The 26958-nt window shown below is 37.5% G+C and overlaps 4 protein-coding genes across 6 annotated transcripts; 2 read left to right on the top strand and 2 right to left on the bottom strand.

Moving 5' to 3' along the window:
- mtg1 (mitochondrial ribosome-associated GTPase 1) lies at positions 1-22675 on the bottom strand. 3 transcript variants are annotated; one of them, XM_053678621.1, is made up of 11 exons: positions 22357-22675; positions 21221-21285; positions 20844-20948; positions 20669-20755; positions 20513-20569; positions 19921-20011; positions 19766-19827; positions 19391-19487; positions 18915-18996; positions 18570-18682; positions 1-222 (listed from the first exon to the last, which is right to left on the bottom strand). In XM_053678621.1, the coding sequence occupies exons 1-11, from the start codon at positions 22460-22462 to the stop codon at positions 203-205; spliced, it is 885 nt and encodes a 294-aa protein (XP_053534596.1). In that variant the 5' UTR covers positions 22463-22675; the 3' UTR covers positions 1-202.
- Positions 2119-11003, top strand: si:dkey-191g9.7 (GRIN2-like protein). The gene is made up of 3 exons (XM_017464650.3): positions 2119-2255; positions 4210-4758; positions 6603-11003. The coding sequence occupies exon 3, from the start codon at positions 6609-6611 to the stop codon at positions 8013-8015; it is 1407 nt and encodes a 468-aa protein (XP_017320139.1). The 5' UTR covers positions 2119-2255; positions 4210-4758; positions 6603-6608; the 3' UTR covers positions 8016-11003.
- Positions 15770-16446, top strand: sprn (shadow of prion protein). The gene has a single exon (XM_017463246.3). It carries the CDS (start codon positions 15797-15799, stop codon positions 16208-16210), a length of 414 nt encoding a protein of 137 aa, XP_017318735.1. The 5' UTR covers positions 15770-15796; the 3' UTR covers positions 16211-16446.
- Positions 22597-26958, bottom strand: LOC108262895 (E3 ubiquitin-protein ligase TRIM62-like). The gene is made up of 6 exons (XM_017463247.1): positions 26380-26958; positions 25886-25981; positions 25479-25709; positions 24696-24756; positions 24078-24556; positions 22597-22605 (listed from the first exon to the last, which is right to left on the bottom strand). The coding sequence occupies exons 1-6, from the start codon at positions 26956-26958 to the stop codon at positions 22597-22599; spliced, it is 1455 nt and encodes a 484-aa protein (XP_017318736.1).

Below are 26958 nucleotides of genomic sequence, written 5' to 3'. Positions count from 1 at the left end.
GACATAAACTGAAAAAGTTTCACAGACATTTGAGGAACAGAAATGGAATAACGAGTCAGCGGGGGGTCAATATTAAAAGTAACAGTCAGTATCTGGTGGCTTCCAGCTGCTTTAAGTACTACAGTGCACCTCATCCTCATGGATTTCACCAGATTTGTCAGTTCTTGCTGTGAGATGTTACTCCACTCTTCCACCAAGGCATTTACGAGTTCTCCATCATGTCTGGGGGGGGACACATGGTTACATGTAATTTTCCACTGCAAGGACGATCAGCTGTCCTTCCTGTCTCCCTGTAGCACCGTCTTAGGCGTCTTACGTTACAGACATTACAGTTTATTGCTCTGGCCACATCTGCAGTCCTCATGCCTGCCTGCAGCAGGTCTATGGCATGTTCACACAGGTGATCAGGAACCCTAGGCATCTTTCTTCTGGTGATTTTCAGAGTCAGTAGAAAGGTCTCTTTAGTGTCTGTTAAGTTATTGTAACTGTGACCTTAATTGCATACCACCTGTAAATTGTTAGTGTATTAAGGACTGTTCCACAGGTGCATGTGTAATTATTGTTTATGGTTCATAGAACAAGCAAGAAAAACCTCGTCTAACCCTTTCCAATAAAGATCTGTAAAGCTTGTTGTAAAGCTTATTGTATTGAAAGCTAACAGCTGGGCTAAAAATATGCAATTTTGAATCTGTAACCTAGTCAATATGTAGTGCACGATTTTACATAGCATAGTATAGTATAGAGTATATTGACTGCACTCATATTATCTCACAATGCACAAGACAAATGATGCACCATAGTAGGTACAGGATACTTATATGCTCATGTTTGTAGGGACCAATGCAGACACAGGACTAGAATTATTTAAGAACAATATGAAGCACATTACTATTATATGGTGTTCATTCCAGGAGAAAAAACAGTCATGCAATCTAAACTTCACTGGGCCACACTTCAACTATTGAACACAGGAATGAAGGCTTAAAACAACCCAAAAACTAAACAGAAATTATGCATTTTCCAGAGGCCACATTTCAGGGAGTCATCAGTTGAAAAAGTCACAAATAAATCCAAATTTGTTTACAATAATTCTCTGACATAAGATTGGGCGGTGGGGGGGGGGGGGGGTTCATGCATTTAATGCATTAATGCATTTTTCACATGAATTATTCTTTTTCATGTTCAGTCACATTATGTCATGTTTTTACTCAAACGCACATGGTGAAATGCACCTTCACATGGTTTTTATATGTGATCATATGTACATGATTTACAAGTGGATCTTTCTACACTTGAAACATATAGTCAGTGTTTTATGTCCTTTTCCAAATGACTAAAAACTCAGAGTAAGATATTTTTCTTACTCTGTTACCTTTGTGCATTTGAGTGTATTTTGTGAGTATGGGGCATGGCTGTTGAGGGTGGGCTGAATGTAGCATATGGACATCTCTGTGGGATGATGGGAAAATGGGCCACAGGCCCAGAGTTTAGTTTCCTGTGCTTTCATTATACACAAACCTGTACAGCACAACCTGTACCAGAATTATAAATTAATTTACTTTTGTTCGTTATTATCAGTGAATGTATTAGGTGTTGTCGTTTCTCACTTTGGGAAGCACACTCATAGATTTTTATTGGCTATGAAATAAAATAAAACAAATGCAGATTCACTAACGTGCTAGAGTGTAACCTGATAATTTAATGATCCTGATTTTCACTGCATATGGTTCCATAAGCTCAGGAGTTTGATCAATAATCATTAAATCTAAATTTGTAAATTCAAACAAACAGACTAAAAGTAAAACAATTTTTTTTTAAAATCAGCAACCACAGCTAAACATCTACAGTAAATAAAAAACCATCACTTTAGATCAGATTTGCTATCTAAAATGTATTTTAGTTAATGACCTACTATTATCAGGAAAGCCTTATTAATCCCTTGTTACAAAAAGCAGACTACAGACAGACCAAATACCCAAACTGTTGCTTCAGACGCTTGTGAGAAAACCCACCTGTACAGGTAAGATTGTGAACACGCTCACATGGCTGTGTGGGTGTGGCTGCACTATGTCATGTGATAAAAGCCCTGAGAAAAATCCTTGTTGGAGGTGAAAGAGAGAGAGAGGAACATTACCCTTTGGAACGGACGAGACTGACCTGTTTGAAGGAGTGCCATTTAGACTGAAAGGTGCAGTGATTTTGAAACAGGCATACTGTACACACAACAGGAATATGAGGAAACTCTTTCAACAATGGTAAGGAGAAATTTTAGCCTGTATAATATGACAACTCAGATACATTTCTCCTACTACACACTTACAGCACAGATACTGTGGTATAGATATGAAAAATGGCGCAGCGACTTTGTGCGTGCGTCAGTATGTTACATGCTTGTTCCGTCTGGAATGAACTACCAGTGAAAAATGAGAAATAGTTTTCAAGGCACAGAATTTGTTTGCCATCACTGTCAACATTTCCAAAATAGAGCATTTAAGGTGTATTTTTTTCAAAATAAGTCAGTATAATAAAAAGGATAAAGTACTGTATAATGTGCTGTCTGGATTTCATCATACTGCATATTTTTTCCACATGAAATGTCTCTGATCAGAACAATTATGGGTTAAAGAACACAAGGAACCTATATATACACAATTTCTTTTCAAAGTCTTCACATTTTACTTCAGCACTGCAGATCATAAATTGTTTTATTAGACACAGTGTGATGCAATACATTAGATACACAGTACCAAGGACGTTCTCTGTTTTGGCCTGTATACATTTAAACGCTGCTGAAAATACAGCCAGAAATTTCAGAAAGAATTATTAGCTCAAACAGTGACTTTTGTAAAACAGAAGGAACTGGTAGGAATATGGTCCTCTTCAAATATATAAATTTACTGACACAGCAAGAACCTGCAGGCACAGTTACATTTGCATTAGTTCTAAATAAATCACTAAATAGGGAGTATGAATTGGCTGAGTATCTCCTCAATACAAAACAGGGAGAGATACTTAACAGGTACTAGTTCAGCACTCGGGTCTCGCCATCTAAGAGGCAGACAGAAAAACAGCTGTCTAGACAGGAGAGACTGTGTGCTTACTGCATGACAGAGACAGAGACGGACTTCCTTCTCTACTATGTAAAATTTTAAAGCATATGTAAGTTTTTGCTTTTAGATTGCAAACTTTGATCCTAATATTCAGCAACATGATCTCACTGGAAAAAATGATAGCTCTTCCTCAGGGAAAGATACACATCAGAACTCGTTGTTAATTAAGTCTGGGAGTCAGATACATCCCCACTCCTACTAAACCCCCCACTCCTACCCCAAATCTGTTGTTACTGTTATCATTAGTGTTGTCACTGCTGTTGTTTATACTGTGATTGTTATTATTCCTAATGAATGATCATTATGACTACTACTATTAATATTATCACTGATATACAGTATTGAGCATTATTATTCATACAGGTGCATCTCAGAATATTAGAATATTGTGGAAAAGTTCTTTTTTTCCCCATAATTTAATTAAAAAAGTGGAACTTTCACATATTCTAGATTCATTACACATAAAGTGAAATATTTCAAGACTTTTTTTGTTTTAATCTTGATGATTATGGCTTACAGCTCATGGAAATCAAACATCCAGTGTCTCAAAAAATTTGAATAAAGAATTTATAATACAGAAATGTCAACCTTCTGAAAAGTATGTTCATTTATTCACTAAAGCTATACAGTCTATGTTCATTAGTTTCGTGTGTATAGTAACAAATGTTGTAGGTTCTGTCCAAATGCTCTAATCAAGAAGGTGTGACTGCAGTCGATGCATTCACGTTCTAATTTTGTGTCTTTTACCCAAGACTCCCCTATTATAAATAGTTTGAAATTTCTGCTATTACAATGCAAGTGTGAGTGGATACTCGTTTATTTTTTCAGCTGTGCCTTACAGAGAGGCAAAAACAGAGACAAAACGGGAATTAGCAGTCCCATTGAGCAATGGTGTTACCATAGCAACAGTGAGAGACTGATGGCAAGAGCCGAGCGAGCTGCTAGAGGTTGTGAGAGGAAATAGGTGTAAGAATCCTGCAGTGTCTTTGTATTCTCAGACATAATGTGTTTGGATGATGGGGGACCCAATAACAAAGTGGATATAAAATAAAACACTGTTTAAATTGTGCATTCATTTTTATCTCTCACTTCTTTACAGGTAGATAGAGGAACACTGAGGTTGACTGTCTGACTATCATTCTGTCCTGGATGGACCTCGTTATGTCCAGCCCCCTTCACTACATACAAACCGCACTCCCTCACTCTTCTCTCTCTCACAGACACACACCATCTTAAACCCTGTGTGGGATGGGGATTTAAAGATCTGCAACTGAGGCAGGCTTGTAATCAGATGAAATCAGATGAGATTATCCCAAAAATCCCTTCATCTTTCCCACTGCTGGAGAAGCGTTAGAGGAGCTGGAGGAGGCGGAGACACTGGGCCAGGAGGGGTGGGGTCTGACGGAGTGACAGAGTGAAAGAGGGAAGGAGGGGTTCACCTGTGGATGTGTAGGGGAAAAGAGACACCACTGCTGTTGCCTGTTCCCTTTAAAGGTCCCACGTAGACACTGAGATGACTGCACGCCGACATTAGAGAAAGGAAGAAAATCAGGGAGACAGAAAGGGCTGGGAAGGACTGGGGAAAAGGCAGTGCAGAGAGAAAGATAAAGAAGAGAAAATAAATTCTGCCTGCAACTCTCATCACAGGGTAAGGATTAATTATCATAAGTGTGCTGTGTAATAAAACTCAAAAGGGATAATTGGAAAGCTGACTGGTACCTTTGTGTTTGTGGTTTATGCGTGCGTGTGTGTGTGTATGTGTGGGTGCACATGGAAGGGAACTCGCATTGTCAGATATTATGATATCATTTGGATGAATAATGTATGTGCAGGTACTAAGTGAGTATATTCTACAGACCTTGCCATGCCATTTAGAGATAAAAATACAATTATGGTCAGCAGATATTTTTTGTATCATGTGCGCAAATGAGGTTTGCATGATCAACCCAAACATCTGAGGCAATTGAGCTGGCAGGCCTGTGAAAATCTACTAAATTAGCTTATTGACTTCAAAAACACTTTACCCCTTACAGTCAGTTGATTTTCATTGAGTAACCGTTCCACTTGGAGCCATGCAGGCACTTAATCACAGAGAGTGTGACTGTGAATCGAACCAGACTCTTATGTGCTGGCTGGTGTCTGTTCCACATTTGCTATCTCGTGATGCAAAAGGAATGACTTAAGAAAAATTTAATAAGTAAGGAGCCATGTTTTATTCAATCTAATCTTCTGTTAGGTAACTTGAACATGTCACTTTAATTTGAATATGGATTACAAGTTTAATGTCTTGTCTTACATTGTTTCTCTACTAGTAGTATAAAAATGTGTAATCGTTTCTTAATTGTATTGTTCTTATTGTACTTATTATTATGTAAGGTATGTATGTAAGTTATTATTATGTAATGTACTTATTATTATGTAATGTATGGTTTAGTGATTACATTTTCCTGTATTATATTTTACAGCCCTAATGGGTTATTCGGTTTGACCCTCTGGGGAACACCTTTAACAGTTCTATGTAGAACCCCCTATAAAAAGGGCCAAGTACAACCCATACAGAAAGCTAGAACTGTAAAAGACCCTTGAAGAGCTTATTTTCGTCTTACATATAATCCATGGGTGTACACTCATCTTTGTATCACTTTCTGAAGGAAAGAATACAATTCTGTATTTCTTTTCAGCTATTATGAAGGATAATCCAGCACTAATTTTACGTTTCTAATCTTTAAACACAATTTGAAGTGTACAAAATCCAGTAACAAAGGAAAGTCTAACCCAAAAAGTAAAAAAGAATCCAAAACATTTAGAAAATAAACAATTATAATCATTTAATAGAGTAGTGAACTGTAAGTTAAATAGAAAACATATGAAACAGCTGCATTCATTTGAACCTGAAGGATATATTGGTTATAGAATCATTTATAAATAAAACTGCATCTCTCCTGGGGGCGCACGGTTGCTTAGTGGTTAGCACGTGCGCCTCACACCTCCAGGGTCGGGGGTTCGATTCCCACCGTGGCCCTCTGTGTGTGGGGTTTGCATGTTCTCCCGTGCTGTGGGGGTTACCTCCGGGTACTCCGGTTTCCTCCCCCAGTCCAAAGACATGCATGGTACGTTGATTGGCATGTCTAAAATGTCTGTATGATATGAATGGGTGTATGAGTGTGTATGTGATTGTGCCCTGTGATGGATTGGCACCCTGTCCAGGGTGTACCCTGCCTTGTGCCCGATGCTCCCTGGGATAGGCCCCAGGTTCCCTGTGATCCTGAAAAAAAGGATAAAGCGGTGTAGAAGATTGGTGGATGCATCTCACCTGAATTTGCATTTAATTTTCCTATCAAATAAGTTTCTCACTATATGAAGTAAGAATGTGTGTAGTGTTTTCTACACAGTGCTGGTATTATGAGGTGTGCATGAGTATTAGATGATTTACATAAATTATTAAAAATACGGGAAACCAGTAACACATGCTATTATTCCATCTTGTTTCAGTTTTCCATGGAAGAGATTGGGTGCCCCGTGTCTGATCTGTATCCACCTGGTAGCACCATCCCATCAAATCCTACTGTCACTAATGACATTATTATTCCACTTTCTGCAAAAGTGAAGGACATCAAGCCTGAGGAGCTGCAGAAGAGTTCCAGTGAATTATCACGCTCAGACAATATCCTGGAAGACAGAGGGCATATAAAAGACAAAGAAAAATGCCTTCACAATGTCCTACATCCACACACTATTGCAGAGGTTCACATATCTGATGAAGCAGGTGCCCAGATGGCATCTGGTGTGAACCATCGGAATGAACAGGCATCACTGGTCATCACAGAGAAAGTCTCCTCATTACACAGGTACCCAGGAGAAGAGAACCTGACCCCCCCAACAATGCAATATTTTCAGAGGAGTCACTCAGATACCCTTCATATTCAGCAAGAGGACCATATTCATCCACTTCAAAGTGAAACCTTTGAACCTACTTCTCTGAATAAGAACCAAGAAGCACCCACATTGTCCTTTGTTTGTAGGGAGGCCATGCATACACAACAAAGCAGTAGTGTCACCACTTTCTGCAGAGAACCACAAAGCCCAATCCAGCCAAGTTCTGTTCAGGTTTGCACGTCTGGCTGTGCTCAGGTATCAGGAGAGATTTCCAGGGACATTAAACCCTCTAAGCTTGAAGCAGCTGCTTGCTGCAGCTCGTACCATCATGGAGCTGCTGAGGACACGTTTGCTGCCTACTGTCACCCCCAGCCCATACCTTCTCCTGCCCAACTTGTACCACTACTAATGAACATGGAGGCAGACAGCAAGGGGCAGAAAGCAACCTTGTTATCTCTTCCCCCACTCGTTTCCTCCATCAGTGAGACAAGACTGGATTCTAAAAGACTGGTCCACTGCTGCAGCCTGGACTGTAAGTGGCCTGGCTCTTTGCGCCAGGCTGGAAGTCAGCAGCAATCAGTGAAAGAGGTTAGAAACATGAGAGATGCAGGGACTATGACCTCCTGCAGGGAGCTGATGGATATAGGGGTGCAAGTGGGTCAGGACTCAGAAAGGTCACCTCAACATGTCTTCCCAAAGGTGTGTCTGGTGGATGAGAAAGAAAATGGAAATGACGAGCTTACAGGGCAACAGAAAAGTGCAGTAAAGGATGTGAAGTGGGACTCAGAAGGAATGACATGGGAGGTCTATGGTGCCTCAGTGGATCCTGAGGAACTGGGCTTGGCTATTCAAAAGCACTTGGAGCTGCAGATCAAGGAGACCGCAGGAAGAGCAGCAAAATTCTCACAGCAGAACACAACCACCTCACAGCTGGGAAATGAGAAAAGGGAGAGCAAGAGGAGGAGGGGAGTAATGGCAGCTCTTCATCCTTCAGTCTGTTGTAGCCGGGCCTCTACTGCAGTGGACTAACTACCAAAACGATCTGGGTTTTGTATTTTCAAGCATCACAGATTTCTCAGAATTTGTAGACAATGTATGAAGTGGGTTATATTTGAAGTACAACACTGGATGAGAGAGAACATGTGCATAAGTCTTCCTTTCAGTTTCAGAACCTCATGTACTGCTTATGAAAACTTTAGCTTGACCTTAAGGGCTACTTACTTGGTATATAATTCCATTCATTTTTCTGTCAGTGGAGTACTTTATTTATTACTACAGTACAAAAACTTTCCTGTCACTCTTAAGCAGCAGAGTAATAGCTTTCGGGAGTACTAAGTCTAAGACAGCAACAGATAAGACAGAAAGACTTATCAAACCCGACTATGAGCCTGAGCCTGAGACCATCTGACACCTGTTGACTCCCCACTAAAATTAAACAACTCAGCTGATAATGCTCAAGTAAGGTCAAGGTAATCAAGGCTATGGTCAAGATAACTAAATAGTTCAAGTTAGTTTAAGTCCCAGAACTGGCAACGGTTGACAAGAGTGACCTTGTGGTCGCAGGTACCAATTCCACAATCCTGTTAAAGAATGGGCCCTCCTGAAGAACAAGGCCCTTAATCCCTAATAGTTCCAGAGGTACCCAAGAGACTGATACTGAGCTTTGACCCTGTGCTTCCTTACATGTTTGAGAAAGGGTATGCTAAGAGAAAAACCCTATGTAGCAATAAAATGGCCAATAAAGAGTCTCTGCTACTTCCAGAATGTTCAAAGAAATGTCTGACGCAAACTTTAAACATTAAGTATGTCTTTGTATAGCCAAGAATTAATAAAGAACAGCAGACTAAGACTTGAAATAATGAAGGTTCAAGAGAACCCAGATGTCAAAGCAAGAGCTCTGTATCTCTGCAGTACCTTAGTTTGTATCTTCTGTGTTGAGTGAAACACCTCAGAAATCAAACCAATAATTTTTATTATCACCCTTTTTTTAAAAATGTTTTTTCAAGTGGGTTAAAGAGTCCTTTAATATTTTTGGATTAACTGAGATACGAATATAGAGGAAATCAGAGGATATCAGTCTAGAATATATTAAGACTCAATTAGAATAATACTAAGCTGAAAAGTTATGTGAACTCTCTGTCAATACATACAGTCCACTCTGAAGCTATTGGAGTCAATTAATTTTTGTGTTATAGACAAAAGACGTTTGGGTTTGATATCAGAAGATGTATAAGAGTCGATAGTTTAGGATTTCAGCTTTTATTTCCTGGTATGTACAACCTTTTGTATCAGACCACCCACTTTTTAGGAAAGATAAAGTACAGGAACAGATAAGTCTCGAGGAAAAGTAAAGTAAATAACACTTAACATTTGGTTGCATATCCACATCTTCACAGCTCTCACAAAATTTCTCTCATCAGCTGTTGTTGTTTTCCTTGGCTGACCCATTTGATGTCTGTTACACAGTACAACGGTGGTTTCTTTCTTTTTCAGGACATTTCAAATTGTTGTTCATGTTTGTTTAATCCTTTTAGCAATGTTTTCACAGGTGAAACTGATAGCTAAAACCAAGAGTAGATGTTCAGAGCTATTTATTGTTTAAACAACCAATCTAACAGGACACACCTGGGTAACAAGAAACACCCATCACATGTTCCAATATTTTTGCTCACCTACAAATTGGTTAGTCTGATACAAAATGTGCTATGTTCTATGTCATTTAACACCTCTACATATAAATACCAGGAAATAAATAAATGTCGAAATTCTAAACTTCTAAAAATTTTCATATTTATCTTTTGATCTCAAACCCAAATGTTTTCAGGCTACAGCAAAAACAAATGAATTGGCCTTGTCATTCCAATAGTTTTGGAGGTGACTGTAACAGAACAATTTTACTTTTGCACATAAGTATTCTTGCTCATTACAGTTGCATCCTCTCCAGTGATCTCAGGTTAATTGCTTTTGCCAGTCAATTACAGTATATGCATATGTACAGTATATATACAACCTAAAATATTCCATCACGTCAGAGGCAGGTCTAACTATGAACCACACTCTCATCCATGTGTCAAAAAAATATGAGCAATTTGTACTAATCTTCACAACAAACATTTCAGTGTCTAAAGTGCAGATTGAGAGACTGATATAAAAAGAAAACCTTCCCTAAAACTCCTTTCCTGAAGAATATTAAAAATTCTGTGCTGTCTTTACAAAATTCGATCAGTTAGTGTATTGTGTGTAGCGCACTGTGATGAGAGGCAGCATAACAGCTGAAATGTTGCACCATCTGCTGGTCTAAATGTCTCTTTGTCTTTCATTTTGTCTGTGATTAGGATGGTGTGATGATGGTATAAAAAGTAGTACTCTAATTAACCATGTTATTATTACTACTACTGCTGTTAGACTGAACTGAGCATTCAGTCTATGTTGTGTGGAAAAATGTCCTTTAACAACAAAAAAAGCATAAATGTGTGTTTATATTTTGGATGTATATATATTATATATAACATCTAACATCTATATAATATGGATGAAAAAGAAAATTAAATAGAAAAACTAAGACTTAGTTAAGACTAACACCACTGTCACATTTGAGATATAACTAATGTTCATCATTCAGACACATCTGAAGGAAATTCTAATGCAATCATTTTAATTGTGACAATAAATGTAAGAATGACTTTGTCTCGATTTCACATAATGCATATTAATTTGATACATACCGCTAATTAATTCAGCAACAAGAACGCTTTCATTGTGAGACTAAGAGATTTTATCCTGTTGCCTAGAGCTGTGTTTCTACCCTTTATTACTAGAGCATTACTAATACTGGACTCTGATCCATAGTGTCACACTATAATCTCGGTAGGATGGATTTTCTATGAAATGTTTGAGTCCTAATTTTAAAATGTATATGTCTTCACCTTTTGAGATGCACAAATATAGTTGTAATAATTTTTTATCAGTGTAATGGTGTGATGATCATGTTTAGGACAAATAAATATTCTGTATTCATTTTGTAGCAATAATAACAGACATTTTTTTTTTATATATATATATATTTTTATATTTCATTGTATTAAAGATATTTTGCTAAAGATTTATATAAATAGTAAGCTTACACAAATCATCCACGTTATTAGGAACACCTGTACACCTACACATTCCTGCAGTTATCTACTCAGCCTATCATGTAGCAGCAGGACAATGCAAAAATTCATGCAAATACAGGTTCACATCACACATCACAATGAAGAAAACATGTGACCTTTGTGACTTTAAACATGGTTGGGTTGTTGCTGCGAGTATTTCAGAAAATGCTGATCTACTGGGAATTTTACATACAACAGTCTCTAGAGTTTACACCGAATGGTGCAAAAAAAAAAACCCCATTGAGTGAGCCATAGTTCTGTGGGTGAAAATGCCTTGTTGATAAGAGACGTCAGAGGAAAATGGCTAGATTGGTTCGAGCTGCCAGGAAGGAGAGAATAACTCAAATAATCACTCTTTACAACCGTGAAGAGCAGAAAAGCATTTCAGCATGCACAAACCATGCAGTGGATGGGCCACAACAGCAGAAAATCACACTGGGTTCCACTCCAGTAAGCCAAAAAGAAGTAACAGATGCTATCATGGCCACAGGTTCAGAGAAACTGGACAGCTGAAGATTATTAAAAAAAAAATTACAGATTTCCCCCCCGAGCTTCAACAAATGATAGCCTCAGAATCTTCTTCTTGGCTGAAAGGAGACTGCTGTGTGTAAAATTCCCAGGAGATCAGCACTGTCTAGCCCATCTGGCACCAACAACCATACCACGGTCAGAGTCACAAAGATCACATTCTCCCCCATTTCTGATGTTTGATGTGAACATTAAATGAAGCCCTTGACCTGTATCTGCATGATTTTACGCATTGTGCTGCTGCCACATGATTGGCTGTTTAGATAACTGCATGAATGTGCAGGTATACAGGTGCTCCTAATAAAGTGGATGGTGAGTGTAATGTCTGTGCATACATTTGAGTTAATGCCCATGTATACATTTATTTCTTATTCAAAATGTATTTTCACTATATAATTTTTCTTAAAACAAACAGCTTTCACTTAAAATTCCCCAAGCAGGTATATTTTGCTATTCTTACCTATTTGGTAAGCTTAAGCATCCTGAGTGAATCTAAAAACCGAACTTAATTCAACACACTCTCTCTAAACCTAAACACCCCACCGTTTATCATCCTCAGCAACCAAATGAAAACGTTTGGCTTTTTAAAACATTTGATCTATTAAATAAAAGCTGCAATTTCCTCATGAGGACCAGCCCAAGGTCGCCCCCCTCCTTTATTCTACTCTCTCCTCCTTTTCATAAACCGCCATCATTCCACCGGTTACTGTCATGTATTAACATCCTTACATAACACCTGCATGGTATTTTAACTGCCATATGAGAGCAGGAGAGGTCAACTTTTTGGGAGATTTGGGAGAGCATCCGAAGCGAGAGGCTGAGGTAAGTCCGAATAGTTCACTGATTACAGGATTTCATAATTACTGGCTGATGTGAGGACGAGCGACTGGAGCGAAATGGCGACTCTGTAAAGAATGCTCGCATCGTTTTTACCAACATAGGAATGCTAAATGTGCTATATATCATTTACGAACGACGGGTTAAATGACTTGGGATCACAGAACATACAAGAGCCGATTAATAAACATCCACATCCGCCTATTTTTGAATTGTGCCATACTAGTTAGTAAGCTAGTATGCATCCGCGGTAATAGTGCCTCAGTGGCCTAGAAAGCTGCTCAAAGGTAGTATCCGGCATTGGGTGTAGTCTAGAGATTATTATTATTATTATTTAATCCTCCCCAGACTCAGGTCATATTAAATACATAGCTTAAATTAAGGATATATAGTGGTCGAAAAGCTTTCCATCAAACCTGTAATGTGTGCTTAATCCTAGATAGAGTCTACCTGAGTAACTGTGAATAGCCCACAGCTACTTAAATATGTCTAGCATACCAGCTGTGATGTTTTGTTTTTTTTGCCACAGTATTATTCAGTTCAATTAAATTTTATTTGTATAACGCTTTTAACAGTGGACATTGTCTCAAAGCAGCTTTACAGAAACATATAAACACAGGTTATAGATTTTAAGTTTGTGAATTTATCCCTAATGAGCAAGCTGGTGGCAAGGAAAAACTCCCTAAGATGATATAAGGAAGAAACCTTGTGAGGAACCAGACTCAGAAGGGAACCCGTCCTCATCTGGGTAACAACTGATAGTGTGAAAGAAGTTAATTATTATTTGTATTTATCCTGGTGGGACAGATTAAACTACAAGTATTATTGAACCGGTTCTTATGTATGGTGCCATTTGTTTTTTCCATATGCTAACAGTAACCAATAAGAACAAACTCTTGAAAATAACTAATTTAGCGAGAAAAATTATTGGTATTCCCACCCCCGATTTATCGGACTGTGTCATTTCATATACGCTCCGGAAGGCACATAAAATTTTGAATGATCCAAACTACCCACATTATCAATATTTCAATCCCCTTCTTTCTGGGCACAGGTATAGACTACCCATGTGCAGAAAGTCCAGCTATGGTAGGAGTTTTGTTCCTATGGCTATACGAGCGTTAAACGCATAGGTACTCAGCCATTGTGATGCCAGATGCATTTGTTATATGATGATCCTGATCATGTTTTTCTTTTTGTCCCCTTCTCCCCTCTATGACTGTGATTGTTTGTGATGGTTTATATGTATGATGTTATGTTTTTGTTTTTCTACACACCCACGGTGGAAACAAATTCCCTCTTTGAGGACCAATAAATCTATCTATCTATCTATGTTGCAGATTAGCTCCGTCAAGAACTGCCATTTAGGTCTACATTTTCAGGTTGTTTGGTGTTTGTGGAACTATACAAATATCATTTTGTTTTATATTGTACGCATGCAGGCCTAATCATCTGTAAAAATAAACCACACTGTCATTTCATGCATCCACAAATCATGCAAGAATTTCAGGCTCTGCAAAATAAAGGCTGCCATTTCGTTTGACCTAGTTTCAGCACAACAGCCGAGCTCCCGTACAAACAAGAGGCTATGCAGTCCACTTCAGAAATATTGGCACCCTTTGAATCTGTGGATGTGATAAATACTAATGAATTAATTCAATTTAATAAGGACCAGTTAGCATCTTTTTAAATTATTGTGTAAATTATGTATTGAAATTTTGGGCCATGCTGATATGATAGGATAGGATAAACACAAGTTTTCACATTATCACAGGTATTTCTCATGTCTAAGACTAATATTTAGTTAAAGGGTTTTCTGTTTAATTTGATTTGTGGTTTTCTTCCCGCACTTGAATAGCAACACTGAAAGTCGATATGGAAGTGGCTAAATTGCACTACAAAATATATAAGACTAAAGATACATACATAATGTACAGTATTTAACACTACTTTATTGAATGCAAGTATAATGACAGATTTATTATCTTCAATTCTGTATAAAACTGATCACTACAACGTGGTATAAATTAACATGGAAAAATGTGAAAGATTGTGGGTCATTCTTTAGCATCCACATTAGCTAGCAGTGTGAAGTATTTTTTGGTACACATAATCACAATACCACAACGACTGTAATATTCATAAAGAAAAACAAATATATTCTTAAAATTTTGCACATATTTGCATCAGCACTGAAAAGGGAACAGGTTCAGATAAGTAGGTGACTGAGGATTTCATTGTGTTTAACATACCAGTCAGGTGCTAGATATTTGCATGGCACTATTTAAACAAGCTTAAACCAACTATAATCGGAAAAATATAATAAAAAATGCCTGGCTGCTCTACTGCTAACTAAATAGGGGCCAACCGAACATTAAATATTTAAAGCTGTTCAGTATAACATTACATTGTTACTTTATATACATTCACAGACTACTTTATTAGGAACACATGTACACCTGCACATTCAGGCAGTTTTCTAATCAGCCAATCATGTGGCAGCAACGTAATGAGAAAAAAAAACAACAAAACCACGCAGATACAGGTTAAGAGTTTCAGTTCATGGTTGTTGGTGCCAGATGGTTGTTGTATTTCAGAAATTGCTGATCTCCTGAGATTTTTACAGACAACGGTGTTGATCGTTTACACAGAATGGTGTGGGGAGAAACAACACCTTGTTGTTGAAAGAGATCAGAGAAGAATGACCAGACCGGCTTAAGCTGACAGGAAGTCTAGAGTACCTCAAATAAGCACACTTTACAACTGTGGTGAGCAGAGAATGCACAACACATCAACCCTTTAGTTTGATGAGGCGCCCCCAACCCCCCCCCCCCCACCCGCGGGCGCCCCCCCCCCCCCGCCAACCCCCCAAAAATGGCAGTGAATAATGTATGTGTAAGATGTAGGACATAAACAGAATGTACAGATGGCTGCGCAATATTGTGTTCATCTATCATACAGAGATGAGCTTTTGTACAGTGTTATGGTGAACGGGAAGAATGATTTCCTGAAGCGTTCTTTATAGCAGCGTAGCTGAATGAGTCTGTCGGAAGAAGAGCTCTGCTGTCTTTGTTGTGTCATGCAGGGGGTGGGTTGGATCGTCCATGACGTAGAGCAGTTTGTTCAGTGACCTCATAATCGATTATTATCGATTAGTTGTTGCAGCTCTAATTCAAATGTCGTTTTTTCAAGAATTGCAAATCTAGTCCTCTTTATCAATAATTGAAGAGCTACAGACAACCCTGATTTATCATAAAAGATCTGCTGCCTTTTGTTTCAGGCTGTTCCAGAATGAACCGAGCCATAGCCACCTGCTGCATATTCCTGCTTCTCTCTACATTCCTGTGCGACCAGGTGATGTCCAAAGGTGGCAGAGGAGGTGCCAGGGGTTCTGCTCGGGGTTCTGCCAGAGGGTCTATCCGAGGCAGTGCGCACGGAGGACGCACATCCCGTATCGGTGGATCGTCCTCTGTGAGGGTGGCAGGAGCGGCTGCAGCTGGCGCTGCAGTAGCACTGGGAGCTGGAGGATGGTACGCTTCAGCCCAACGCAAACCAGATGACAGCTCCGAGCATGGGGACGATTATTACAGCAACAGAACAGACTGGGAACTTTACCTCGCCCAAACCTCTAGCGCAGTGACTCAGGATTTCACATATAGTGGACTGTTCTCATTACTACTGCCAGTAAACTTTCTGCTTCCTTGAGGGTAGAATCAGAAGCTTTGAGAGCTTGAATAGATAAAGTTTACTGTGCATTGTGTATTCCTATTATTTTTTAATACAATGTACGGTGTTGCACTTCATAAAGAAAATTGGTATTAGAAATTGTAGACTGACACACACCACCTATACAAGCTTTTGGCAGGACTTAACTGGTTTACATACATATGTTTCAGCAGGAATGGTAGAAAAGAAATATGAGTCTAAATCAAATGAGTAGGTCATATAAAAAGCTATTAAAACTGTGGATATACCACTTCATCACTGTTATGAGTAGAACATGCACAATACTCTGCTTGGATATTTAATCCATATCCACCTCTTTTTTGGAAGCAAAAAAGGCACAAATATTTAAATGTTAAAAAGCCATTTAACAATTAATAATGAAATTTAAACACCATTGTATTACTGCCTTCATAATTTTTCCAAATAAAAATGTAGATTTTTTTTTATATTCACAAATTTAGATTGAATAATTCAGTTTATACATATTCAACCAGTCAAGTTCAGTTTAGGGTGTTCACTTGAAAAATAAAAACAACAATTTAAGCTTCTGGGCTACCCAGAGATAGGCAAAGGCTATAGAGTCTTGTAATGACTTGGAATGAATCAGCACTCGATCTCTCATTCCAGCCTTTTGAACACTGAAAAGCTATTTCAATATAGATGATTGCTTTTTGAAATTTTTAAATACCAGTCTGAATCAAACACTCTAATAAAAGTACTTTTGAATTTTAAGGTTAATTTAAAACAAATAAATACAGATGCATGGTTTTTCAAGTAACACATTTCAATGCTATGAATTAAAGGATGTGTAAATTTTAGCATTAAGAATTCAATGGCTTTTAACGGTCAAATTTTTGTCTCTTTTTTGTTTCCATACTCTAGATTGATAGATAATCTTGCTTCTGTTTTCCTTTGTGAGAGCCATGTGCCAAAGTAAAACATTTTTATGTTAACCTTATACCGTAGTATTTGATATATCACAGTAACAAAATGTTTACTTGCAAACATTCACTCACTTCTCAGCTAGATACTGTACACAACTAAGCCTTAAAGGGTTGCTTCTTAAATCGTAGAGTGAGCTGAATAACAAACACTAGCTAGCAGATTACATACACTGCCTGTCAGGGTACATTATGACAGCTCAACAAAGACTTCAAGTAATCTATAAACACATATAAATCAGTTAATCTGAACAGAAAAGAAATGGTTATGACAAGCGTTACGTTACTATTTTGATTATTATTACTCATTTGGTGTAACTGATTTTGTCTGTCTTGTTTGTCAGACAATCTCTTGCAATGCTTGTAGTATATTGTATAGCGAATTATTAGAACAGGTTTAGTTTATACATTGTACGAACCGGTAATTTATACTAGTTTGTAATCGTTTACACTCGTAATAGAATATTGTTATTGTATTTCTATGTAAGACTTTTAGCAAACGACGACACAGACATTAAAAGCATCTTTCTATGTAACTTCAATAATTAGTCATGCAAATACAGATTAAACAATATGACAAGAAAAACTTGTCCCCCATCTGATAAGACTTTTAGGATTACATATAGATAGCTTTATGTAACTTTTTTCATGACTTATTTCCATTATCTGTGAAGTACTTTATTGTTCAAGCGGTTATGAATTCATGTTTTTCTGCCACCAACTTTCACCAAGACTGTGAAATGATTATATGCCCAGAGTTGGAAATGTCATTGCGTGTGTAATATATATATATATATATATATATATATATATATATATATATATATATATATATATATATATATATATATAAAATGTGTGTGTGTGTGTGTAGACGGACTGGGAAAAATCATAGCTAGAGCATTGTGTAAAAGATTTTTAAATGAAATGATTCACTGTATTACTTATTTATAGGTGCTGTTTTAATATTACATAGAAAAATCTGTTTTATGTAAGTATGTATTTGATTGTTTCCACACAGTATTTAATTTGTATTATATCAGAGAACTGTAAGAAACAGCACCAAAGCATCTTTGTGCAATAGAATTTTGTCAATATTGATACAGGATAATCACAATTGCCATTACCATGAATATCATGAATCTCTCATCAGCATAAGCAACATGTTTCATGTTTTATTAGTCAAGCATGACTTTGCCCAGCTCTCCTTTACGGAAAGCTCTGATGAAGTCATAGGCTGCAGCGGTGTAGTTAGGCATTCTGACGGTAATGTCGCCTATGGAATTAAAAGTAAAATAAATTGCTTGCAAGCTAAGACTAGTGTTCTCGTTTCTGTGCTGTATAGTATTCTCATGTGATACTGTATATTGAGTCATGTAATGATATCACTCACTCACCTACTCCTGTGATGGCTTTCACTCGCTGAGTCTTGCCTAACTTAACAGCGATACACTTCAGCACATGCTGAATATCATCAGATGGTGTTTCTAGATCATACCTCTCCACATAGCTGAGAAGACAATGTTAAAACCGGGATTTCTTAATAATAAGTAACGACATTAAGTCTGAATAGCTTTTGCTAAACCGAATGTCTAACGTATCCAATTAAGGTAAAATAAGTTTAGTTTTTTTTTTTTAAAATAAAAAATAGAACATTATCTTTGTTTGGTCTATGCAAAAGTATCATTTTTCAGGGATGTGTGGCCAAGAAAGAACATGTCAAGCATCTATATTTTACCTACCCAAACCGCTGGAGTCTGTTGAGTGAAAAAAGCAGATAATCAGCTATGATATCTTCTCCAACCAAGTGGTCCAGTATAGTACCTATTAGGAAACAAAACGAGAATTTCCATACTGCACCCAAATTATTAGCAATGTTATTGGTAAGGACCCATCTTTCATTATAACAGTGTTTGCTAAACAGGTACCCCCCCAGATGGTCACATTTTTTGGTCCATTCACCATTCTATCTCACATGTCTATACCAAGAAATCAAGAATACTGGCTAATGTCCATTCTGAAACCGAAAGACAGTCCTGACGCACATCTCTATCTGGAACGATCCATACAAAAGGCTCCCTTGAGCATTCCCCCGTGTTTATCACTTTACAATAAACCGCACGGACTGAATACACAGTCAATATGTTGCCAGCTAGGAGAGAGAAATGTACTGTTTCTAAAAGGTTGGACTGGGAATCACTGCACTACACAATCTTACCACATAAGGCGAGTTTCATCCCTGTCTCTACATTCTCGATCTTAGGAGGCAGCACTCCCGGTGTGTCAAGCAAATGTATGACGGGTCTTTCACACACCTGGTAACAAAGAGTGTGTTCATGAGCAGAGAAGGGCAGATATTTCCAGGCAATCACACATACGAACGAGCTTGTGATCATGAAAATTCAGGCCATTTAGCAGCAGCATGGAATGTATATGGCAATACATGCACCCATTAGCACCAACTCATCCTAATAATCAGTATACATTCTCATTTAAATCATGTGGAAACACAGAAAAAAATGCAACTGAGAACAATCTGGTCTCATTTAAACACTGGCTGGCTAGACCCCTCTGACAATTGCCATCAAAATACCTGGATTTTGGTGAGGACAGCTTTCGTAATTCCAGGTTCACCTCCAACCCTTGAGGCTTTGCCTAGATTCAAAAAGGGTGCATCCATTTCATTCTTCAGTTTTAAAATAATAAAAATACAAAGACAATTGCAAATATCGAATATGCACAATTTACCTTTTTTCAGGTTTGTTCTTCTTATAGCATTAATCAATGAAGATTTCCCAACATTTGGCACTCCAATCACCATTAGGCAATAACTTCTATTCTGTGCAATGATGGAAATGTAACAAACTCATTTAATTAGCTACTTTCATACAAGTTCCTATTGGAGAAATAGAAATCACCAAATATGGGCAAATAACACCAAGCAGTTAAACTGAAGAATGGATGCTTTAAGGAAGAAATAAAAGCTGACAGGGTGTGCTGTTATAAGAAAATAATCAGTGATGGGGTGGTGTGATTCAGCCCCATGCAAAGTGAAGTTACTGTACTATTACCAACCAAAAGTGAACTATTTAGCTATGTCAGCACATCCTGGCATGTTTTATTCCTCTTATACTGCAGGAATTTGCTAAAAAAAATATCACCTCATCCTTTATATCCATTTTATCTGCAAAACAAGTTACTGCGTACATATACAATAGCTGGAACTATTTTTAGAGCTGCTGTTATAGAAAATTAAGCACCTTCTGATCAATCAGAATCAATAATTCTACAGTGTAGTGATAAAACTGTTTTTTATGAAGAAAAAATGAGTACTGCTCACCTCCTCTCTGTGGAAACGAGGAGCATTCTCTATTAGGTCTATTACAAGAGGAATTATCTACAACACAACGAGGAAATTTACCATAAAATACAGTATATGTAATTGTACATTTTCTCCGGTTTGTAAAATGTGACTATATTCCGTTGTTCTGCTTACCTTTTTAACACTCGTGTCTCTTTGCTTTAGACAGTCTGTGAGCAGGACGTTCTTAACGCCATCTCTCTCGAGCTGTTTCAGGATACTCTGAAGAAATAAAGATTATATCTTTCACATACGCTCTGTTTGGAGGGATATAAATAGAAGCTAATTTTGTTTATGCATATTGCAATACCATTTTGTCTGACGTGTCTGCCAGGTCCATCTTATTCAGTATGAGTAAATGCGGCCGGACATCAAGGTTCTCTTGAAACAAAGGATTTCTTCCAGAAAATGGTATGTTTGCAAGTTAAAGAAACATTTAGTATGGTGTGCAACGAAGCCATCCAACTATGCCAATGTTGAACTCTATTATTTCAAACCCCAACAATGAGTTGAGAACCAATTCGTTTAAAAAACAAAATAAAATTCAGATAAATAATTTATTACTGAAACCAAAACCTTCAATCAGTCCTAAATTGAATAGTAGTGTTCAGGCAAGAACAAAATGAGAAAATCTGAAAGGCATGGCCGAGTTACAGGCTAGATGATTTGTACCCTTGAAAAGGATATTCTGGCATCATGGATTTCAATGATGCAGTCAACCTTCCTCAGGCTAGCTCTCATCTGCTTGAGTCCTAACAGACAATACACAGGATGATTACAAAAACAACAACAAGAATAAAGAATAAACAAACAAACAAAAAAAATGCTACACTAGTCGTAGAAGTTATATAATAGTGACTGGTAAGGTGTGCAATATGAGAAAAACATTACATTACAATACGACTACAATGCTAACCAAGCGCCAGCAAAACTTGTATGAATTTTTTTTGCAGTTTTTTTTTTTTTTTTTTAAATGCAACAGTACTACACATACATTCTTAAAATTGTCAAATATGTTTATACATTTTATTCTTAGAATAATACATTTAATAATAATAAACTTAAAAATATCCCCACTGAAAAAAACTATAGAAACACTTATAGAATGTGTAATGGTTTTAATGGGAACTGTATTGTGTTAATGGAAACTGTAATGGTCTCTGTGGGTATCTACTGGTAATTTGTTGCCTTCTACTGGTGGCATGTTATGTCTAGTGGATCCCTTTAAGGACCAATAATGGTAATGGTTAGCGGATGGTTTGTAATGGTATTTGTAATGGAAACCATTAGAATTTCTGTGATAATTTCTTTTGGGTTTTTTTCAGCAGGGACATGTTACAGTTTTAAGAATTTTATCAGATCAAATGAGCTGCTTTTAATCACAACTTGCAACTGTTATTTAAATAAAACTGTAAAAAGATAGAACGATGTCTGTGATGTTACAGAAAAGCACACTGAACCATACCTTATCACAATATCGATATTACCTCATCATTGTGTCCAGTCACTTGGCCTGGGCAATGAAATATCATTACTGACCATAGCCCATCCATTACTATGCACAGTTAGTTGCTGTGCTGAAAATGATCCATAATTATATCCATTCAGTAGTGTTTTTCCCCAATTATGGATGAGGATGGTCTCCAGGCAGGTAATGCTTACAAGGTGCACATCCAATGATTAGTGAGTGAATAATGCACTTAGCCATTGAGTGTTTGATGTTATGATACGATGTCATGTCCTCATCAAGTGTATAGTAACTAAATAACAAAATGAATCCTTACACAGGACCATATACGTGCACATGAACTTTCCAAACAAACCTTTAGCCATATGTCCAGGGAACCAGTGTGCAACTTGTCTCTCTCCGAAATCAAACACAGTCCTGAACTTGGAAGAAGCGTTGAGTAAAGTGTGAGAAATCCTCATTTCCGGTACGTTAACTAGTCAATTTACAGTTCATAACAGTCAGTTAGCCGAGGTTAATCAGACTTAAATTAACCGAATCAATGACTCGATCATGTAATTTAATATTTATTGGAAATATGCTAGAGCAGGGCGCATTAGTCAAGCTACAGATAAACAGACTGACAAACAAACATAAGCATGCTCTCTGCTCGGGTGACTTTGTTCTTCTGTTGTTCTCCCTGTTTCTGTGAGTTTAATGCGCGCTACCGCCACCTACCGTCGGTAGATAGGACAAGTTTGAATGACATTTCAGATAGGAAATTCACGCATTTTCTGCACATTCTGTGTGTATGCAGTGTATGCCTGGGGATGCAGGGGGTACTAGTAAGGCCAAACACTGCATTTATGCCCAAAATTATAAATGCCTAGTTCCTCTTGAACTAAGAGCTATTTAACTTTGGTTTCAGCAGAACAGCAGAGCTTACATGCATTATGCCCAGTGTGTGCTCTGCGTATTTACACAGGAAGTACTGAAAAGTTCAAGGTCAGGTGTTCATATCTTGGGGGAAGCCTATCACAAAACAGCATCTTTGTGGCTGGAATAATGATAATAATATAATGACAAGTATAAATTTCTTTCTTTCTTTCTTTCTTTCTTTCTTTCTTTCTTTCTTTCTTTCTTCACCATTTTTCAACTTTGTGGTTGGAATACTGTTGATACCAAAACCACTGTTATAAATATGTGAATTCCAACCCCCAAAAAAATTTTCTTTCTGTCTTTGCTCACCTTTTTTGCAGCTTTGTGGTTGGAATAATGATGATAACAGAACCACATTGATTACACAGGCAGATGTTGACCTGCTATGGCATTAATGCCTGTCGCAGCTCCTCTGGTACCCTTAAGATTACTGTTTTGCTCCTCAGTGACTAAGGCTGTAGCAAGCTCCACAGGCACCATTAATGAATGCTTAGTGCCACTGGTTCCATAGGGTTTTTCTGTTACACCTAATACTACTCAGGCATGCTTGTCTAACACAACCAGAGCCTTACAGACCTTCCCAATGGCTTAGGCTGTAACAAACCCCACTGGCACAGTGCCACTGGTTCCATATGGCATAGATCAGCTGCAGGGTCATCAGCCGAATACCACTGATTAATAACTTTTTGCTCCTTTAACCCCGGAAGGTCTCCTGGTGGCGGAGCAGTGGCAGGTGTGTGTACATGTGTGTGTGTGTGTGTGTGTGTGTGTGTGTGTGTGTGTGTGTTGGGGGGGGGGGGGTTGCTGTTTAAACTGCCATGAAAAAGGCATTGAAATGAAGGCATATAAGCATTTTATTATGTTAAAAGACAAATTAAAGTATAAATACAAACTCTAAGTATATACATGAATTATTTTCATTAAACAACTGCATATCTCACATAACTTACAATAGACACAGGCTGTATTGATGTCTGCAAGCTGTTATATGATGTTACACCGTATTACACTGTATAATACCATGCACAGCATATTTATATATATCTTCCATATTTTATAAACTTACTGTATATTTCCTCCTTTTGGCCATTTTAATAAGATGAGAGCTTGTGCATTTTGCTTGTTTAAACAAAGACAAGGGTTAAATAAAGGTCTCACGGGTCCCAGGAATTTTACTTCAAACAAATGGAGCAATTTTGATGTGTCTGCATCATAGAAAGATACTGTTCCTTTTTCAATTTCAACACAGATGCCAATTTTCTGAATCCTCCTTTCCACTGCTAGCATAGTTTCCTCAGAGCCATTCCATACAAGATATTGTCCATTTCCATGATAGATGTAGCAGAATGCCTTGTTCAAGACGATACAGTCAGGAGTTGCATTCTTCTCTCCTGCCTGTGTATTGGTTCCATATGACAGACCAATTAGCCAGTACGGTTTCTCCCAGACTGCAGTCTCCCAATAATGAGAGCCACTGAGGAATGATTCCTTGGCCAAGATACTGTACTCCGCACTGATGAGTTCTCTGTCCTTGGTGTCCTGCCTGCTCTGTTTGCTCCAGCAAACCTCCAGCAGGTTTGAGGAAACTTCCAGATTAGGGTGTGCTGTATCTGGATCTAAATGTATTGTCTCTTGGTCTGGAAGAAGAAAAGTATAGTATTCATCACCATAAAAACATTATGAATATATTTCTATTAAGTAATCGTGCGTACTTGCCCATAGTCGCCTAGTGATTTGGAACACAGCTTTATAAAAACTTTCAGCCAACTGTTGTACTGTTTCCAGCCTGTGCGTGTATAAATCCACTGATGACAATGCTGTTGATTTCAATTTTGCCCTGTTACCATGAGAAAAATATATAAAAGAAACACGTGAAAACATTTTTGCGGAAACTGATCAATCTGAAATAAGAAAGCAAGAAATTCTGGAAATCCTCTATTTACCTTCTTTTCAACTAAATTCTAAGGTCAGCTTTTCCTAACACTTGCATTCGAATACATAGTTTTGCATCCCATGGTGTTGAAATGAAAACAATAGGAAATGCACCTCTATTTTACAATTTATGTACAAAAAGTAGAATACCAATATGTTAAATAGTAATAGTAAAGATGTGTCCTGTAATGAGATAACCAATCAAAATTTAAGGGAAAAATATAAAGAAAAAGATTTTAAAATGCAATTTTCCATGGACCTCTTGGTTTCCAGACAGGAAGAATATCACTGATCAACTAATGTCATTGCTTTTTTTTATATTAATATCTTAGCATATCTTTGTTGCTTGAGATAATAAAAGACTGTGTGTGACACCAAACACACTGTCTTGTTGGTGTAAATAAATTTCTCGCTAAATTTGCACTTGACTGTATGTAAGAAAAATTGTTTTTGCCAGTTTGCATTACTCACCTAAATGTGTGCCTTTTGGGATGCTATAAAAATAAAATATTCATGAGATCACCATAATAATAATAATAATAATAATAATAATAATAATAATTATTATTATAATAAAATTCTAAATGAATATAAAGAGCATATTCAGTACACAGTTTGTCATGGTACCTTGAGGAGTTTTAACTGATCAATTTCTTGCAGAGATTTGTTTTCAATTAATAAAGAATCCATGTCTTTTATTTGCTGCTCCAAATATTCTTTCTTAGACACCAACCACTTGTTGGTGTAAAATTCTTCCATATCTATAATATCCATCATCAGCTGTTGATCTTTTACAATCAGGGCTTTCATTTGGCTATATGTTTCTGTTATTCGGACTCTGCAGGCTTTAGCAGAAGACTGGAAAAGAAACAATAAAAATCCTTATGTTTCCTGAAAAAAACATATTTTTGAAAGCTGATTGTAGGTGAATCAAGCAGGATAGAAAAAGAAAGGAAGTTACAATAAAAAAAAATGATTAGTCACTAAAAACAAATACAATCTATTATATCTCTATATGTTAAGTGAATATTTACAGATGTCTCTGAAACCAGTTGCTGCAGGTCCTGTAAAGCACACTCAGCCAGGTGTCTGTTCTGCAGCAGCTCTCCTTCTCTTTCCTCCAGGGCTTTCTAAAGAGACTCTCAGAGGGCCAAAGAAGATGACAAAACATGTTTAGGGTCTTTAAATGTGATCTGTAAATCTGTTTTAGTTTGTAAATTTCAGGGAAAGTGTTTATGCAAGTGGTGGTACAAACGTTCAGAGTGTGCCTTCCCTACAAAAAATAGCTCCAAACAAATATATATATATATATATATATATATATATATATATATATATATATATATATATATATATAACTCATTCTGTTCCTGTAATTTCAAGTAGTAATAAAATTAAATGGAAAATAAAAATATCTCTAAAATCAAACCTAACAGAAAACAACCAAATCACATGATAATTTAACACTAAAAAAATTATAATAAACTATAATAATGTAATATAACTATAATAACACATTGTCTCCTACCTTGAAATCTGAGCAGGCTTCTTGCAGCTGGATGATGCGGTGACTCTTATGTGTCCCGAACACCACACAGAGAGAGCACACGGCAGCCTGGTCATCCTGGCAAAACAGCTTCTGTACCTCTCCATGTTCCTGACACTTATAGGAAAGCATATCTTCGGTCAGTTCAATAAGTGTGTGTCCTCTCAGCCGTTCTCTGTGCTGATGATGGAGAGTGTGAGCTGAGCACAACGAAGCATCACAGTTCAGACAGCTTTTCACAGCCACTGAAGATCTCTCAATGCACTGATCGCACATGACAACTGATGAAGACACTGATGTAGCCTCTTCCCTCACATGTCCACAAGTGCTGGAATGCTGTACCTTTTGCTCCAGATCTGTGTTGATTTCAAGTTTCAGGTCAGGTGGAAGGAATATCTGGCATTCAGGGCAGAATCGTGGCCCGGCCTCTGAATCATTATCCAAGTTCCAAACAATACAGATGCAGGCCTGGCAGAAGTTGTGTCCACAGGGGAGGCATATGGGTTTTGTAAAGACATCCACACAGATGGGACATGTTAGTGCTTGTTCTGTAACCTCCAT

The sequence above is a fragment of the Ictalurus punctatus genome, chromosome 3 (genome assembly GCF_001660625.3).
Source record: "Ictalurus punctatus breed USDA103 chromosome 3, Coco_2.0, whole genome shotgun sequence".
Classification (NCBI taxonomy): Eukaryota; Metazoa; Chordata; class Actinopteri; order Siluriformes; family Ictaluridae; genus Ictalurus; species Ictalurus punctatus.
The sequence above is the reverse complement of the archived record's forward strand: the minus strand, read 5'-3'. Positions and strand labels throughout refer to the sequence as shown.

What these genes read in the sequence shown, in the direction of transcription:
- si:dkey-191g9.7 (XM_017464650.3), top strand. Translation starts at nt 6,609, where the DNA reads ATGGAAGAGATTGGGTGCCCCGTGTCTGATCTGTATCCACCTGGTAGC.
- sprn (XM_017463246.3), top strand. Translation starts at nt 15,797, where the DNA reads ATGAACCGAGCCATAGCCACCTGCTGCATATTCCTGCTTCTCTCTACA.
- mtg1 (XM_053678616.1), bottom strand. Translation starts at nt 22,462, where the DNA reads ATGAGGATTTCTCACACTTTACTCAACGCTTCTTCCAAGTTCAGGACT. An exon ending in GATGAAACTCGCCTTATGTG is followed by an intron (nt 18,997 to 19,390) that starts GTAAGATTGTGT and finishes GTTTCCTAATAG; the next exon opens with GTACTATACTGGACCACTTG. An exon ending in AACAGACTCCAGCGGTTTGG is followed by an intron (nt 18,683 to 18,914) that starts GTAGGTAAAATA and finishes TTGTCTTCTCAG; the next exon opens with CTATGTGGAGAGGTATGATC.
- LOC108262895 (XM_017463247.1), bottom strand. Translation starts at nt 26,958, where the DNA reads ATGGAGGTTACAGAACAAGCACTAACATGTCCCATCTGTGTGGATGTC. An exon ending in AAGCCTGCTCAGATTTCAAG is followed by an intron (nt 25,982 to 26,379) that starts GTAGGAGACAAT and finishes GAGTCTCTTTAG; the next exon opens with AAAGCCCTGGAGGAAAGAGA. An exon ending in AACTGGTTTCAGAGACATCT is followed by an intron (nt 25,710 to 25,885) that starts GTAAATATTCAC and finishes TTTCTTTTCCAG; the next exon opens with TCTTCTGCTAAAGCCTGCAG.